The 17,152-nt window shown below is 50.8% G+C and overlaps 2 protein-coding genes across 2 annotated transcripts in view; both read right to left on the bottom strand.

Annotated features, from left to right (window-relative positions):
- The window catches only part of AATF (apoptosis antagonizing transcription factor), a 101,990-nt gene extending 96,279 nt beyond the window's left edge, over window positions 1-5,711 (bottom strand). The window contains exons 1-4 of the mRNA XM_003817954.5: window positions 5,344-5,711; window positions 4,158-4,349; window positions 1,275-1,685; window positions 664-801 (exon numbers count right to left, since the gene is read on the bottom strand). Coding sequence (XP_003818002.1) covers window positions 664-801; window positions 1,275-1,685; window positions 4,158-4,349; window positions 5,344-5,434 — 832 coding nt within the window. The 5' untranslated portion in view covers window positions 5,435-5,711. The remainder of the gene's footprint in view (window positions 1-663; window positions 802-1,274; window positions 1,686-4,157; window positions 4,350-5,343) is intronic.
- A 5,014-nt stretch (window positions 5,712-10,725) lies between these two features.
- Window positions 10,726-16,349, bottom strand: LHX1 (LIM homeobox 1). Its single transcript, XM_003817955.7, has 5 exons — window positions 16,177-16,349; window positions 14,026-14,252; window positions 13,655-13,932; window positions 12,177-12,342; window positions 10,726-11,790 (listed from the first exon to the last, which is right to left on the bottom strand). Exons 1-5 carry the CDS (start codon window positions 16,344-16,346, stop codon window positions 11,411-11,413), a joined length of 1,221 nt encoding a protein of 406 aa, XP_003818003.1. The 5' UTR covers window positions 16,347-16,349; the 3' UTR covers window positions 10,726-11,410.
- Window positions 16,350-17,152: the final 803 nt, after the last annotated feature.

Here is a 17,152-nt window from a genome sequence, read left to right on the forward strand (position 1 = left end):
TGCCACTCAAAGAAAGATATAAATAAGATCATCTTAGCACATTGTTCTAAAAACCTCTCAAACATAGGAAGCATCTTTTAAACACATGATACAACCAAGTTTAATGAGCTGAATTAGACATTCTTTTTCTCCCTTTCTACATCAGTGGGTTTTCAACCAGTGTCCCCTGAGCTTTAAAGAATTAACTCAGGGCCAGGCTCAGTAGGTCACATCTGTAATCCCAGCACTTTGGGAAGCAAAGGTGGGAGGATTGCTTGAGGCCAGGAGTTTGAGACCAGCCTGGACAACACAGTGAGACCCTGTCTCTACAAAATATCCCTCTCTACAGGCAGGGTGGTGCACGCTTGTGGTCCCTGCTACTCGGAAGGCTAAGGTGGGAGGATCACTGAGGTGGGAGGATTGCTTGAGCCCAGGAGGACGAGGCTGCAGTAAGCTGTGATCGCGCCACTGTACTTGAGACTCAGCAACAGAGCAAGACTCTGTCTCAAAAAAAAAAAAAAAAAAAGCAACTTGGAAAGCCAAGGGGGATGGGGAGGGGAGAGCAAGGGCAGATGAGAAGAAAGCACAATAAACATGGCTCAAGCTCCCAGTCCACTTCAATCAAAGCTGTCTTCATTTGACAAAGTGGTTCTAAGTATTCCAACAGGACATAAGTATTCTTACTATTTTTCAGGGCACTGGAAAATTCTGGGCCACCTTTGTCCTTGAACAATGGGAAAACATCTGGTTGAGGAAGTTGGTTGGTGGTCAACAGAGCTTTTTGTAGTTTGATCCTTCCTTCCAAGAGCTGGTCCCACAGTGCTGAAAAGAAGAAAAGAGAATCCCATTCCTCAATAATAAAATATTCTGGGGGTGAGGTGGCAGGGGCGGGGAAGAACAGGAAACCACACCAGTCTCTAAGCACCACAGCTTTAGCAGTTTTATGCCATGGAAACAAATATTCTCTATTAGAGAAAATAAATTCAGTATCCATGACGCAAGTATTTGCTACAGCAGAGTGGGAATGCTAAAACCCAAGGAGAGGAGAAAACACTCTTCTCTTCAATCTTCCCCAGTTGCAGGAAGTACTAGAGCAGAACCAGCTAAGCAGATCAGTGCAGAAATGGCTGGCTAAGCATACAGGAATAGGGCTTTAGGCTTCTGGGTAAGTGGGGCATGTCACAAACTAATTGAAAGGACACAGGAGATAGAGAATAGCCAAAAACAAACAAATGAAAAGTAGACCAAATGCAGATACTTTGAAAAACAGGCAATCAGCAAAACCATGTACAAACCTATCTGGTTCTTCACGGCTCTTCCTTTCTCCACTTCCTCAGAAACTTTGACACTAGAGAAGGTCATCACCACACCATCATCCTCACTGTTTCTATCTCCAGCCCTGTCTTCCTCACTCTCGCCTTGGGAGTCTTCCGCGTCATCCCCTTCTTCCATGCCACTCTCTTCGTCTTCCTCCTCCTCACTGCTCCCAAGGTCATCCATTCCCTTGGTAAATTTCTCAAAGTCACTGATACTCTGGACACTGAAGCCCGGTGTTTTTGCAGAGTGGCTTCTGCTCTTCTTGCTCTCCCTGTGATCACCACACTCCTGTTCCTCAGCAGCACCCAGGTCATCCTCATCATATTCCTCCAGACCCAGTCCCTCCGAATCTTCATCTCCAGACCCTTCCTCATCAGATATTTCCTCATCTACAAAGAAGAGAGGGAAGAAAGAGAAAAATGGGTATTACCTGGAGAAAATACCAAGCCATAGACTTCATTTCAACTAAAGCACTGTGGCATCAGGGGGAAAATCTCTTACTGCACTCAATTCAACAATATATTTATTACACATCTACAATCTCCAAAATGCTAAGGGAGAAGCAAAGATGAATAGAACACGGGTCCTACCCTAACAAAAGGAGCCAGTGGGAAAGACAGACTCACAACATTACAACTCAAGGAAGAATCAGAAGTGCTTTGACAAAATTTCAATAACCCAGAAGAGTGAGAAATTTTAACTGTGGGGCAAGTGAATTTAAGCTAAGCTCTAAGGAAGAGCTAGCATTTGCTCTGGCCCTTGAAGAACAGTAAGATTTCAACTGGTGTTAGAGAATTACCAGTTTTCCCAAACCTGATCTGAAAAAATGTACAATCTATCACATCCGTGTGCCCTATTTACTAAATACTTATTAAGCACTCATTATGAGCCAGGGGCTAAGGAAAGGCAAATAGAATTTAATACTTGCTGGGAGGAGTTCATGGTCTGGTGGGAGTGGTAGATATGCATGCCAATAATTATATTACAAGGTCATTAGTACACAGTGTATGGAGATGGAACCACCTAACTCTCCTGGAAAGGTGGGGGATGGTATCATGTGGAGAAGGAGACATTATAATTTTACTTATGAAGCATAAGGCAACAGCTCATAGACAATGAAGGGAAAACGCACTGGAGTGCAGGATGCACAAGGAAGTGATGGGAGATGAGACTAATCAGGAAGGGTCTCGTCTTTCATGAGGACTCTGAACTTGATCCTATAGTAGACAGAGTGCTAGTTAAGGCTCTTTGTTTGACTTATGCTTAGAGTAACATCTGATATGTAGAGGCTTTTACAGTTATCCAGTCTGTTCCATGGTAGAACATAAAAGCCCCATGTGTTTCAAGTATGATTCTAAGATAGAGGGACCAGTTTCCAAAAACTTTCTTCAATAAAATAAAGATTTTAGGAAAGCGTGACAGGTCTTCAGCGCTTCTTTAAAAAGGTATATATAAACTTAAGACACAAAGCTGCCAAAAATATAAATACAAAAACTAAGTGCCAAAACAGTAAACAGAAATTATTATTTAAATTCTTTGAATGTATGCCATTTCTCAGATTAAGAAACATTCATACAGAGTTTACTAGAGTGTACATCTTGGAGTCAGACAGCCTTCACTTGAATCATGTTTCTTCCACTTACTAACTATATGACCTTGAGCAAACTTATGTAACCAATTTGCCCCTCAATTTCCTTATCTGTAAAATGGGGCTAAGTAGTAATAACTTCCTGCGCAATTGGGAGGATTAAATTAGGTGACACATGTAGTGATAATGGTGATAATTTTTTGTAAAAATCTAATTCCAGGTAATTTTATAATTTTTTTTTTGAGGACTTACTGTGTCCCAGGCTCTTAGAACTTAAATTATAGAGCTAAACTCAGTGCCTGACGCATGGTAAGAACTCAAATATTATCATATTTGTCTCATGATTGGTCCCTTTATCAGTCTCTAGGCAAAGAATATGAAATGAGCTTATCAGGAGCTCCCAGAACTACATCAAGGACTAAATCATAGATATCATAACCTAAATGATAGTTCCTTTTATATTATCTGTGGATTCTCAACATGACACCCCTGACCTTTCTAAAGGAAAACAAATGACATTCTCCCAATAATCACCATATCTAGCCCCTTCTTCCACTCTGAGAAATTTACAATTCTTTAAAACTATAAGCGCACAGACTCCTAACTCTTTTGCAGGGAAGAGAAGGATTATGTGATTTTTTAGAATGGCAAAAAATGAGTTTCACAAATAACTAATATCACACAGTGCTTCAATGCAAGTCCTGGAAAACCAAAGGTCAGGGGTCACAATTCAAGGGTAACATGTTCATCAGACACAATGGTTTTTCAGCTCATAACCCTCTCCAGTAGCCAAAATGCACTGCCTTCTCTGTCACTCCATTGTAGGGTGAGCCATTAGTCCGAACATAAGGAGTATAGCAACTTAATCACTCTGGGCTTTAGATTCCTTATGAAGTGAAATGAAGTAACCTCTAAGACCCTTTCTACTAAAAAATCAATGGTCTCTCCTAAGATAACAGATAGGGGTGCCTGACCAACATGGACAAACCCCGTCTCTACTAAAAATACAAAATTAGCCGGGCGTGGTGGTGCATGCCTGTAATCCCATCTACTCGGGAGGCTGAGGCAGGAGCCTCGCTTGAACTCCAGAGGTGGAGGTTGCGGTGAGCCGAGATGGCGCCATCACACTCCAGCCTGGGCAACAAGAGCTAAACTCTGTCTCAAAAAAAAGATCCGCAGACTACTCTTGCAAAGATCATGGGGGGTGACCGGAGGATTTTAACCCTGAAAAAATTAGGGAAGAGAAGAGTTCCATTCAAAAATGTCTACTCACCAGACGATCCTGGCAGAGTCTGCTCCCAATGGTCTTCATTCCATGCTTTTCTAGAGGTGGTTTTGCCGCAATACCTTCTGTCTGTGTCCAAGAGGGAGGCTGATGCCAGTTTTCTAATGCTACCCACTACTAGGAAATCACCTTCCCCATCTTCCCCTTCATCAAACCTGTCAATCACCCTGGCAGCAGTGGCTGTCGGGGGAGAGGGAAAAGTAAACAGAATCTCCAGGTTAGCAGAAACTTTAACGGGAACCCTGGTCGACCCATTTATCTCATAGTTGAACGTCCTTTACAAAATCCCCACCAACTTCCAGGAATAGGAAATTCATTCTCTCCCAAAGTAGAACACTGTCTTACTGCTGTTTCTAAACAGAAAGTTGACTCCCGGCATCTACTAGTGGGATCTATTTCTATGACTTGGATCCTATCAAACTAGTTGAATTCCTCTTCAATGTGTGACAGTCGCTCCAATATCTTAAATCAGTCATCACGTTCTCCCCTCACTCTGTCCCATTCTTTGGGGAGTTTTCTTTGCTTATTCTGGCTAAACAGTCCCGGGTTTCTTCAACTGATCTTCCTAAGATACGGTTCAGCACTCGCATTTATCCCTCCTTATTATCCCTTTCTCACACTTCTGACTCAAGTCTAAAGCGGGATTACTCCCAGCTAGACTCTGAACATCAGCTTACAGAACAGGAGTCTCAGTCGTCAGCCACTGAACAAGTGTCTTGAGACTTCAAGAGACTTAAACAGCACCAGAAAATCCTTCCATCAGTCTCCAACTTAGTTTTGAAGGGCAACCTGAATTAAAAACATGCGACTAACTCCCCCTTTCTAACGCAATACCAGAAAGGGCATCCTCAAAGCTAACTTCCAACTTGCTAGCAGACTCTCTGGCTCCCTCCAACAGGCCTGGAGCAAGTAAACCTGAAGACCAGCTCCTCTCGGCCTGAGCCCTCGATCTGTTCCGCCCATCGAGCCGAGCACCAAGTTTCGAGGGCGTGTGAAAAGAAGCCGAAGCCCTCCTCCCGAGGCCGGGACCACCCTCGCGGGAGGCGACGTTCCTCTGCGCCAAGCGAAGGAGCGCAGGCCCGGCGGCCTCGCGCACGCCCCTCCCACGCCGCCCCCGAGCCCCACAGGGCCTGGCCCACCACTCCGCACGTGGCCTGCCCCAGTCCGGCCTCACCTTCCTCGGGGTCCGCTTCAGGGTCCGCCTCGCTTGGTCGCGGGTTCAACAACTGTTCCAGTTGCAGCGCCAGGGGCTGCGGCCCCGCCATCGTCACCAGCTCCCGGTCCACTCCGCTTCGCGCACGTAAATGTGCGGCCCAACCCCCGGCTCCGAAGCTCCTTCCCTGCCGGATCCTCTCGCCTTGATCCGATTCCCCTACTCCGCCAGAGACCGCGCGGAGGCCACCCTACAGCTCTGGACCGGCAACTTCCGGGAGGCGCGCGGGAGGGGGCGGGGCCTGCGCGTCACTGCGGGCGTTGCTAGCATGAAGGCGGAAGCGCGCAGAAGGTTGAAGGGATTGGAGCCGTGCGGGCGCGTGTGCGCGTGCGCGGGAAGGGGCGGTGCGGAAGCGCGCCAAGGCACGTGACCGCTTCTGTCGCTGAGATGCGATTGCGATGCGCGCGGCCAGTGTCCCCTTGTACAAAATATGCCTCGAGATTTGTGCGAGATTCGCTTAGGAATAAAGCATAGCGTAGCCGTGGCCCACGGTGGCTGATTTGGGAAGGAGGAGGGAGTAGGGCTTAAGCTGCTCGAATCGCGGGTGCGCACTCGGGCACGCAGAGACTGGGACCCAAAACAGGTTTGTCATTTCGCAATTTAGAGTAGTCTGAGGCCGGGCACACGCCTCCCGCCCTTCAGCGGCCAGGATTTGGGAATCCTATGTCAGGGATATGCACGCGTAAGTGTGTGGCGGACTGCTGGCGTCTTTCTTAATGGGAATACTTAGGAATCGCTGTGGCTAAAGATAGTTTCAGTAGCGTCTCTAAGTACCCTTGCCTGAGCAAGGGAAAGGGGCTGGGGTGTGGATTACTCCACTGCATACCCCTCGGTATTGATTATCTTTGCTGTTCAGAGATGAGGGCATGCTCAGGCACCTTAAGCAGGTGCACAAATGCAGAAAAATACAGGTCTACCGTTAGAGGGACAGACTCAAAATATAAAGACTTAATAGTATAAATGTAATTGCACCCCGCACACGGAAAGACACAATCGCTTTACATCCTCTTTCCTTCATCAAGCATTCCCTGACTGCCCACTATGTGGCAGGCACTGCTAGATAAGATACAAGATAAGTAAGTTGGATTCTCCCCCCCACGGTAATCAGCCTAGGAGGGTAGACAAACATGTAAACAGAAACTGCAATAAGGGATGATAAGTGTGACTACAAAGTGGTCTATTCTTATGGTATCTGTTGGAGGTTGCCTGTACAGACCTAGACCCCTCTAAACAGAATCTGCCTCAAAAGGATCCAGAAAAGAGATGTTAGTGGTGCACTGTGGCAGTGCCCCTTGGGTACAGCCCGGGCCAGTTGGATCCCACAGCTGAACAACTGGGGAACCCTCAGCTCTCTACTGTCTCCCATGAAAACCAAGGGAAGAGAGGATCTCACTTTCACAATCTTCATATGTCCTCAGGGCCAAGAGCAATAAGAGGACACCACTTTAGTGGAGCCTGTTCCATGTCCCTGTAAAGTGGCCCTTGAAGAATGAAGACAACCAGGGCTGCAGAGGGGAAGGAGAACCTGTCTGAGGGTAAACCCCCTCAGACATGGAAGGAAAAGAATGCCAGGCTAGGCAGGGCACTTAGGAGAAGAAAACGGCTTTTTACCATCCATAAGAGAGCTTAGCCTAAGAGAACAGTTTTTCGTTTATCCTCTATAATTGCAGTCTTGTGCCTGTGTCCGGGCCTCCCAAGCAAAAGTGTGTTCCTTGCTCCTTGACAAGGTGCCATGGGGCTTCAAAGGACAAAAATGTTTCTCCCACCCCACATTTAAGAAACTACCTCCTGCAATCCTATCCCCTTGCTATGTTGGGTACTTACAATGCTTAGAAACCTGGCCTTTGAGGTGAAGAGAAGGAAGAAAAGAGAAAGGGAGGTGAGTCACTGCAGAGACCACCTCTAAGCTGTCATGCAAACAGGACACTGCTGATCAATTTGGGGGCTGTGCTGGGCAAACACTCAGCAGAAAATGCCATAGACCTGTTTACTTACTCTCCCTTCTCTGTCCTGGTCCCTACTGACTTGGGAAGCCATTTTAGCAAGGAATCAAGACCGTTCTACTGTCACACACATCCCAGGGCCCCCCAAAATGTTTGCCTGACCTTATACTGAAGGTAGAAAGAGGACTCCAGGAGTGGAGGGAAGAGGAAGTAATTCTAGGAATTAAGATGCAACTGAGAGTAGTTGAGGCAAGGGACAGGGGAGCAAATTCTCAAATACTCCCTCTGGGGGCCTCTCCCTACCTGCATTCCAGTGTCTTGAGATGGTGGGGGAAGGGCTTATTGATGGGGTAGGGATGGAGATGGAGAGTGGACTGTGGCGAGGAGTTTCAACCTCTGACTGATGTAGAGATGAGAGCAGATGAGAGGAACAGGGAGAGGAGAATAAGGGTGAGCAGTTCCCTAACAGAATGGCCTTCTCCAGAGAAGGCGGAGGGGCGCCCAGTCCACAATCCCTCTCCCTGCCCTCCAAGGGCTGCAAAGTGGCAGGCGATTAGGCACAGCAGAGGATGGGCAAGGGGTGACACTTTCCAATTGTCCCAAACAACTGTCTGCTCACTTGACAAGGAGTTTCAAGAGTTTGGGAAAACCAAGTTCCCACTTGCCTCTCTTCAGATGCTGTCCACCCTCAGGTCCCAGCCCTGGCAATGCCTATCCTGGCTCTCCACAGGTAATACTTCCCCAAGTGCCTCACCTAGAGCAGCTTACCAGCGGCAGCCAGCCCAGAGAAGTTGGGTGGGTGAGCTTCAGCTCCCTCGCCAGAGCAGATGGTGGCTCCCTGCTGCTGGAACCCTGAAGGCAGGTGGCGAGAGGCACAGAGGTGGTGGCTTTAAGATGGCCACAGGGAGAAACCAGGCTGCCCTCCCAGGCGAGAGGGGACTGCAGTGGCACTTCCCTCCTGCTGCGCCTCCTGCGGGGGCTCCGCCTAGGTATGGTGCCGCACGTCCCCGCACCTCGGGGCCAGAGGTGGGCGGCACAGCACTGATGGGAAGGAGAACAGGCCCTGACATTTCCAGGCCTCCTCCTTGGGGCCTTCGGCTCCAAATTTGACTGCTGAGCGTTGCCACCTGTTCGGGTTTTCGCCAGGATTCTGAATCCCGCGACAAGGGGAGAGACTGCGCCACAACCACGTTGTTAGAAGAATCGAATCCACATCGTGTGCCCAACTCGAAAACGCTTCTTATCAAATACCCCGATTCCACAATAAAGCTGCTAAATAATTCAGCAGCCTTGATAGGAAAATGCAGCTTCCCAGTGAGCGCAGTTCATTTAAATGAATGTCTTTAAAGGGGGCTAGGGAGTAGAGGCTATAATGAATAAGTTAGCTAGGATTTAATGTGTATAAATGCTAAAAAGGTAAAAACAAGCCGATCCAGTGATTGCACATAAAGCAAATAAAGAAATGTGCTGCATGCAGAGGCTGGGAGTTTCAAAAGTCTCCTCTGTATTTCATACATTTTTATTTCTGAAAGAACACTGCCAGATTCCTCCCGGATAGCCTCCTCCCCCATTAGATAAGCCATCATATGGATGCAGTGAAATATTGCTTATTTTAAAGCCTTCTCTGCAGGAAAGATAAGCTTGGCTGTGTCTTAACAAAATTTGAAAACAGCACTGGAAATTATATACCATTTAATGTCAAACCTTTGACTTTTTAAATAAGGAAATAAATAATCCAGAGTGAAATCTAGGTGATATGGAAAAGAAATCCTGGAACTCTAATAGCATCTGATACTGAAACACACACATCCACAAGAATATTTCATAGTAGATAAAATATTCAAATTTCTTCCAAGTCTAATGAAGGACTGGAAAGAATCAAGCTACTTTTAGAACCTTTTGAGTTGAAATTTGATTTTGATATTAGTTATTTTTGTTCATCTTTCAGAGAAACTTAATATGTATCTTGTGCCAGGCAAAATAGTTTTCCTTCTGGGGAACTTCAAAGGTAACAAATACTATAAAACAACAATTTCATATCAGTTCTGTGAAAGGGATTAAAGTATTTCATTTCTAGCTGTACTATACATTCATTTTACATTATCTTTCAAACCACCAAATCAGAAAGCCTTTACATTATCTTTCAAACTACCAAATTAGAAAGCCGGATTATCTATAGGAAATGAATTGAAACTGAAAAGGACCACCTCTAACTATGTATTACAAGTATCTGATACAAGCCCAGTTTTGCATGTGCAGGGAGAGTGAAAGAGGGAATGCCTTGGATCTTATGCCTAATCACAGACCTGGACCACTCATTTTTTAGCCATGGATTTGATTTCTATTTCAAATTCTATATTAACTTATCAGCAAACATCTCTTCAACGGTATCAGTTAAATCCACAGGATGTAAATCTGTAGCTAATAACAGCAGGAAGCCACAGAGAAAAGCTTGGCTGGCATTAGCAAAAGGTTTCAGCCACAGCCAAGGCAAAAACAGATATATCATCCCAATCCTGCCTCTCTTTTCCACCTGGCTTCTGAGGACCCATTCAGCTCCCCATCAGGGTTCCCCTTTGAAAACATCAAATAACACACCAATTATCTAAACATCAGATTTTCTATTTTTATTAAAAACTCACAAACTTATTCAACATGTTTTCTTTCATACAGTGAATGGTCTAATATGCACTGGAGGTCACACAAGCTTAGGTTTATTAGAACAATAAAAGACATATGAGAAATTTAATATATAAAGAAAAAGTAGCAGCTGTTGACTGCATATTTGACCATAAAATTTAAATATTTTGGACTTTTATTTTAAAGACACAAAAATAAAACCTGTGTGGGTCTATATAAGTCATATTAACAATTCCATGAATGTTCAACAGGACAAAAAATTAGCAAAGATTTTTTTTTTAAATCTTGTAACACTTTTTTTTTTTTTTTTTTTTTAACACTTTCTCAGGTTGCTGGTGCCAGGCACCTTTACAGTATTTGTGCTATAATTATTCTATTTGGCAACTGTCTGAATAGCATGTTTTCTCTTTGCCTCGTGTAAACAACACCTTTTTACATACTAGCACAGTGAGCCGAAAGCCCTGCAAATCTGTCAGAACATCTACAGGAAAAGAAAAGGAACAATTTTGGTTGATTGCTCAAAACATTTTGTTTTCGAACAAGAGGTTTCAAAACAGGATATATTAGTAAAACACTGAACTCCTGAATTTAACATTATACGTAAACAGTTGACTGTTTTTAGTTCAATAGTCTTTTTTTTTTTTTAACTTTTTGTGTGTGAAGGTAGAATACTTTTCTTGTACAGCTGATGTTCAAGTCATTTTACTGAGCGGTCTGGCTGGAGACCATCTTACCGAGTGTGTCCGTGTACGTGTGTATGTGTGTATGTGTAGTTTTGCGAAGGTAGAAGAGTTGATACGGAGGGCTTTACATTTAGAATTTTGCAATTTTGGCAAAAACAAAAACCAAAAATCCAGATAGACAAAAAATATATATATAGTCCCACCTGATGCACGGCAGGTCGGCGTTTCTGAAGCTATAAGAGTTTTTTGTCGCTGTTGTTGAACTCTGAGACGACACTAATAAGGGATATCCCAGAGCTAGAACCCTCCTGGCTGGCCCGGGAGCGCCCTGGGCCGCTTCACTTCCTTCACCTGGCTGTGCTCACGGCCTCCCTCCCCACGGCTCCTGGCATCGCCAATGGCCGTGTGCACCCGCGGCTGCCCTGGACGTCTTTTCGCCGCCCGCCTGCCAGGCGCACACGCCCGCGGGGTCTGTCTACGGATCCGGGTCCAGGTGGGAGTTGGGGAGATGTCTGCGTTTCCTTTGGGGAGCCCCAGTTCTGCACGTCGACAGCCAGTGCGCGGATCCCAGTCCCACCTCGAGGCCGATTTGGATCCTATTTCGTGTCCCCCTTTTCCATCCGGTCTCCCCAGAAGGAGAATGGTTCTCGAGGCTGGAGGAAGGGGGTGGGGACTTGCTTTTTATGTTTTTTTTTCCTATTTTTCTTAAATAAAGGTTCATTTCTGTACAACCACGAACTCCGCAGACCGTGCGAGACCCCGCTACCACACGGCCGCCTCGTTCATTTCGGGGGGGTGGGACAGGTGGTTTCCGTAGCTCGCCCCACCGTTGACCGACAGCGACGAGAAGGGCGGGCTGGGTCCGAAGACCTCGGCCGACATGGAGTGCAGAGGCCCGGGCAGGCTGGGCTCGGGGCTGGGCGAGTCCCCGGGTGGGTGCGCCAGGATGTCGGTAAACCGCTGCGCCTCGCTCGACGGGTGGTGGCCCGGCAGCGGGTGCTCCAGGCCACCCAGGGGCGTCCCGGACGGCCCAGATGACGGCACGAAGGGTAGGTCCACTGGTGTCTGGGCCTGCGAGGACGGGGGGCCTTGCGGGAAGAAGTCGTAGTTGCCCCCGGGCCCGTAGTACTCGCTCTGGTAATCTGCGGAGCGGCGGGGAGGGCGCAGGACGTCAGGGCCCGGCCGGGGGCCGGCGGGACCGAAAGGGAGGGAAGACGCGACCTCGGCGGGCTGAGGAAGGCCACGCGGGGAACTCGCGGATCGCGGGGAGCCCTCGCGGGCCTGGGTGCAGGGAGGAGGCTGGGCGCAAGCCCGGGAGCTGCCCCTTACCAGCCACCCCCGTTATTCAGGGCCGTGAATTGGGCCCTCGGTCTCGCCGCCTCCCCTTGATTTACTCCCAGCCTTCTCCCTACTCGCCCCAAGTCTCCAGTGGCTTACAGAGAGCGAGGCGTGCCCCCCCGCGCTGCCACCCGCTTCCAACGAAGCCCGCCCCGACCTGGCCGCGCCCCGCCATTCGGCGCGCACCCACCTCCGTAGAAGGAGAAGGGACCGTTGGGGATGAGCTCGCCCGGCTCCAGGCGGTCCACCAGCGGCCGCATCCGGCGCGGACTGCGGAAGAAGGCGTGGCGCCGGGCGCCCAGGGCGCTCAGCTGCTTCATCCTCCGCTCCTTGGAGCGCCGGTTCTGGAACCAGACCTGCAGCACATGGCGGCGGGGTGAGGCCACCGAGACTCCACCCCCGACCCCGGGGTGCTCCGGGCCTAGCCAGCACCCCTCCACCGCCCGGCTAGCCGACACCGCGCGCGCGCGCTTGTGTGTGTGTGTAGGGTAGTGGTGACGGTGCGATCTCTGACTAGGACCACTCAGGGCGGACCCTGAGCCAATGGTGAGCAGGAATCCCACAGGAGGACCTGAACAGGCCGCTGTGTCTGGAGGGGGACAGTTGTGGTATAGCTGGAGTTTTTCTAACAGTCACACTATCACAGTTACCGCTTCTCTGGGGCTGTACACACATAGAGACTACGCCTCTCCAAAATAATGTCAGACACACACCGCGTTTCCATTTCACGGTCTCTTGCAGCAACCCTCCCCCCAACCATGACAGAGACACAGAAGCAGCCTATGATACCAAAACCTACAATCTCCTTTTCACACCCATGTACAATCTCACAGTGCCAAACATACTTATCCACAGCCTCTTGCCAATAGTGACACAGACACACGACTTCTCATTCATGTACACAGGTTCTCACAGTCTCCTGTAGGCCTCAGGGCCTTCCGTGTTGCACACATGTGCACATGCACAGCCAGCCTCCCAGGCAGGTACATCCACCCACAGCCACGCAGGGCATCAGGCCCGGTGAACCGGACACCTGGCACTGAGCCAGAGACTCCCCCTGGCCTGGAGCTTCAGCAGTCTCACCTCCTTTCCGCCCACAGGCCCAGCTGCCTCCAGGTAGGCTCCCATCCCCAAATTTCACTCCAACCCGCTGGAAGCAGAGCTGACTCCCGGCGGAACCACCTCTCTTTGGAGGGGAAGTCCCTGATCTGGGGCTTGTCTAATTGGAGCAAGCGATCACAAAGTTGGAGTTGCAGACTTAGGAAGAGTTCACTTTGTGCAGAAGGCAGAGGGACTGATTGACTCTGGGGGACACTGAGACTTCTCTGACCCTTCCGAACCCGAGGTGGGGTGGGGTATGTGCAGAAAGAGGGCTCCCCACTCTCTCCAGAGTGTTCAACAGTTCTCCTCCTCCAGCCTCTGGCTGAACTCCCGTCCCTCCCCCTCCACTGCCACGATCACCTCTGTTGGGCTGGGAAGAGGACTTTCTAGATGCTCGAAGGCATCAGGCATTTCATAGGTCCCGCAGGCTCGGGATGTGTCTAGGCACCCCACCTCTGGACTCCATCTCTCACTTCTCTCTGGATTCTGGGCTCTCCCGGCTCGGCCTGGGTGCCCAAAGTGGCAGTGTGGGCCTCTGTGGGATGGAGAGGCGCGCCGGGGCCTGACCTGAATGACGCGCATGTTGAGGCCGGTCTCCTGCGCCAGCTGCTCGCGGATGTGGCGGGTGGGCTTGGGTGTAGCAGCGAAGGCGGCCTTCAGCGTCTCCAGCTGCTTGGCTTTGATGGTGGTGCGCGGTCCCCGCCGCTTGGCGCCCAGGTTCTGGTCGTCATTCTCGTTGCTACCCCCTTCCTTGTCCGACACGTTGGCGCTCTCCGAGTCCTTGGCGTCGTCCTGCGACGGGTCTTGGGAATCCGGAGACAAACTGGGGTCACTGCCCGTGGTGGCTAAGAGGGAAAGGACAGATGAGCCGGGGCCTTGGCGAGCCTTCCTCCCCCAGGACCCGCTTGCACCTAGCCAGCCAGGAATTGGGGCCTCACCCGAGTGAAGGCTGTTCTCTTTGGCAACACTGCTGTTACTTAGGTAATCCTCTTTGCAGACGAACTTATTCTCGTCGATGATGTAGAGTTCCTCGCCAGTGGAGAGCTGCTTGTTACACATCATGCAGGTGAAGCAGTTCAGGTGAAACACTTTGCTCCGCGCTCTCCGCACCAGGTCGCTAGGGGAGATGCCCTGCGCGCAGCCTGCGCATTTGGTACCGAAACACCTGCGGGGGGTGGGGGTGGGGGCGGGGGCGGGGATGGGTCAGCCAGGGGCAAGGGACAGGCGGAGAGAAAGATGACAGCGAGAAAGAGGGAAGATGTAAAAAGTGGAGGAAGTAGGAGAGGAGGAATGGAGCACAGAAAGAAGGGAAGAGAGAGATAAAGAGAGGCAGAATTCCGGTTAAGCAGGTGAGGAGGCAGCAGGAGAGAGAGCGCGGCACCAGGGAAGAGTCAGGGAGGAGATACACGCGGTTAGAGCCAGGGGCCCAAGCTACCCCCCAAGCCCCAGCCTCACTCCCAGCGTTATCCCAGAGGAAAGATGCATCGTCTAAAGAAGGTGGCAAGGCAGTGACCTGTGTGGGCGGGGGGAACAGGGGCACTTATTTTCCGATTAGATTCAGAAAAGTCGAATTACAATTAGAACTCTATACAAACGTGCGCGGAGCGCCGCTTTTCTCTCCTTCATCGCAAAAGGACCCGCACATAGGCGTGGGGTTGGCGATGTCTAGCCCCGCTGTTGGTAAACAAACATAGCCGCGGAGAGCCCCCCCCACACCCCGTAGCCTTAGCTTGGCCGCCGCCACGCTCTTGCCTAAAGCGGGACAGGTTGGCAAAAGCGGGAGCTGCGGGAGCTGGCTCTGGGCGCTCTGCCGCGGGTTGTGGAAGCCGGGCTCAGGGACCCACTGGCAGCGGGTACGAGTACGGTTTGCCACCCTCCCGCTATGATCCAGTCCTTGAGGAAAACCGGGCAGCCCGCGGAGGCTCAGAGGCTCAGCCTGCGCGTTCTCCCGAAATACCAGCGAGCACGGAGCTTTGCTTCATGGTTCCACGCAACCCAACCCCAGCCACGAGTCCTGGAGCGGCACTGGGGACAGCGCGTCTTGGCCCTCTGAGTGGCTTTGAATCCCTCTTCCTCCTGCTCCCTGGTTTGAACTATGACCACAAACTCAGAAAAGCAGAGACCAAGTCAGCCGAGTAAATTGCGATATTTCACATCCGTAGGGTGGAATTACAATTCGCATTTGTGCCCGTTCTTCTCTGTTGACTTGTGTGTTTGTGTGAATGGAGCGGCAAAATTGTGAGTGTACGATAATATAATTAAAATGCTAAACGAATAAGTGGGGTAGGGAGAAGTCTCCCCACCAGCAAGCTGGAGGTCTCGGCTTTCCCCCAGGTTTCATCAAGGAGGTTGCTGGCTGTGGCTGGCAGTTTCCTAGGAGGACTACTGAGCGGAGCCCGTGGGAGTCGGAGTCGCCTGGGGCTGAAGCCGAACCACCAGACAACTTCGGCAGCCAGGGAAGCAGGAAAAAGCTCCGGGCACTTCGCAGGCTACAGTGCAGCTGTTTGTCCAGGTCTGCACTCGGAGGCATGTCCGGGTTTGGGGAAGACCCCCGGGCGTGCAGGATCGGCTTTAAGGCCGAGTTCTTTCCTGCCGCTGACAGGGCAGTTGGCCCAGACACTCTACGCAAAAGGCTCGGAGCTTCCCGCCAAGACCGCTCGGGGTCGGAAAAGGTAGTGGCTGGGAGGGAGCCTGGGCTCTGCCTGGAGGGCAAACAACCCCGAAGGCCTGGAGAATGCAGTTGCTGCAGAGCTTGGCTCCGGGAAAGACAGCAGTCCGGGCTACAACGCCCGAGGCTGCCCTGTCTCTTCCAAGCTTGAAGGGGCTTCTGGGCCGAGTCAGGCTCAGACCCTTTCTTCCCAGGCACATGCAGCCAAACCCAGACCCATAGTTTCCAGGATGCAAGCAGGGCCGCGTCCCGGGCTCCCAGCGCGCCAGCTGGCGGAGAGGCGGGCGCTCGCGGGACTTGGCTGCCCTCTCTAGAAGCAGTTCCTAACTGGGCAGCGAGGCCACGCTAACCTCTGATCCGAAGCTGGCCGGGAAGGGCCCGCGGGGAGGTAGCAGCAGAGGCGTGGGAGGAAAGTACTCACCGGAAGAAGTCGTTCTTGCAGTACAGTTTGCCTTCCCTGGAGAAGCACTTCTCGGTCAGGTTGCATTTACATTCACAGCACTGGACGCACTTGACGTGCCAGGCCCTGTCCAGCACGTTCAAGAGAAAGCGGTCCAGGATGGGCCTTTTGCAGCCGGCACAGTGAACCATGGTCTTTGGTTTGGTCTGATGAGGCCCAGAGAGAGAGAGGGGCAAAGTAGAGCCCAGGGGATGACTCCTGAAGACAACCGGCACGAGCTCCCCAGTCTCTCCAAAAAGAGGACACACACTCGGCCGTGCAAGCCAAAACTCGCACCAGGAAATCAAAGTAGGGTGGAGGAAACGAGGCTGATCGGGGCCTGGGGGGTGTCTCAGTGAAGTGTGCAGCCGGGGAGTCCTGGGGCCCCGGGCTGGAGCGGCGCCGCCTGAGCTCCCGGGGCGAGGAAAAGAAGTCTCAGGCGGGAGAGAATGCGACCCTTCTGCTCAGAGCCCGCGGAGGAGTGAAGGTCAGCGAGAACGGCGGCGGGAACGGAAATAAATAAATAAAAACGGAGAAGAAGAAGAAGACGACTTGCCGAGCTCGGGTTGCAAGGAAAGCGCCGCTGAGTTCTCCGGCGCTTGAGGTAGAGCTGTCAGAAGTCAAAGTGCATCTGCTTTTGTCGGGGTATGAGGGCGAGTGTGTGCGTGCCAGGCTGCCCACCACTGGGATTTCCCCCCTCTTTTTTTTAAAAAAGGGAAGGAAAGAACAAAAGGAGCAGAGAAGCTTTGGATCCTAAACTGCCGGCATCGCGCCGCGGGTCTGGACGCGCCGAGCGCCCGCCCTGGGCCTGGGGGAGGGGGCGAGGGCCGACCGCGGGAGAAGGGAAAGAGGGGAGGGTAGGAGGAAGATCTTGGTGTTGATTGCTGTTGTTGCTTAGGTTTCCCCGCTTTTGGAGAAGTGTTTGTGTCAATCGAAAACAGAGAGGGACAACTCCGTG

The sequence above is a fragment of the Pan paniscus genome, chromosome 19 (assembly GCF_029289425.2).
Source record: "Pan paniscus chromosome 19, NHGRI_mPanPan1-v2.0_pri, whole genome shotgun sequence".
Classification (NCBI taxonomy): domain Eukaryota; kingdom Metazoa; phylum Chordata; class Mammalia; order Primates; family Hominidae; genus Pan; species Pan paniscus.

Bases quoted from the DNA above. Each gene is read 5' to 3' on its own strand.
- LHX1 (XM_003817955.7), bottom strand. From the start codon at position 16,346: ATGGTTCACTGTGCCGGCTGCAAAAGGCCCATCCTGGACCGCTTTCTC. The intron at 12,343-13,654 runs GTCAGGCCCCGG...CATGTGCTGCAG, and splicing joins TCAACATGCGCGTCATTCAG to GTCTGGTTCCAGAACCGGCG. The intron at 11,791-12,176 runs GTGGGTGCGCGC...GCCGCTCCGCAG, and splicing joins TCCCTTCTCCTTCTACGGAG to ATTACCAGAGCGAGTACTAC.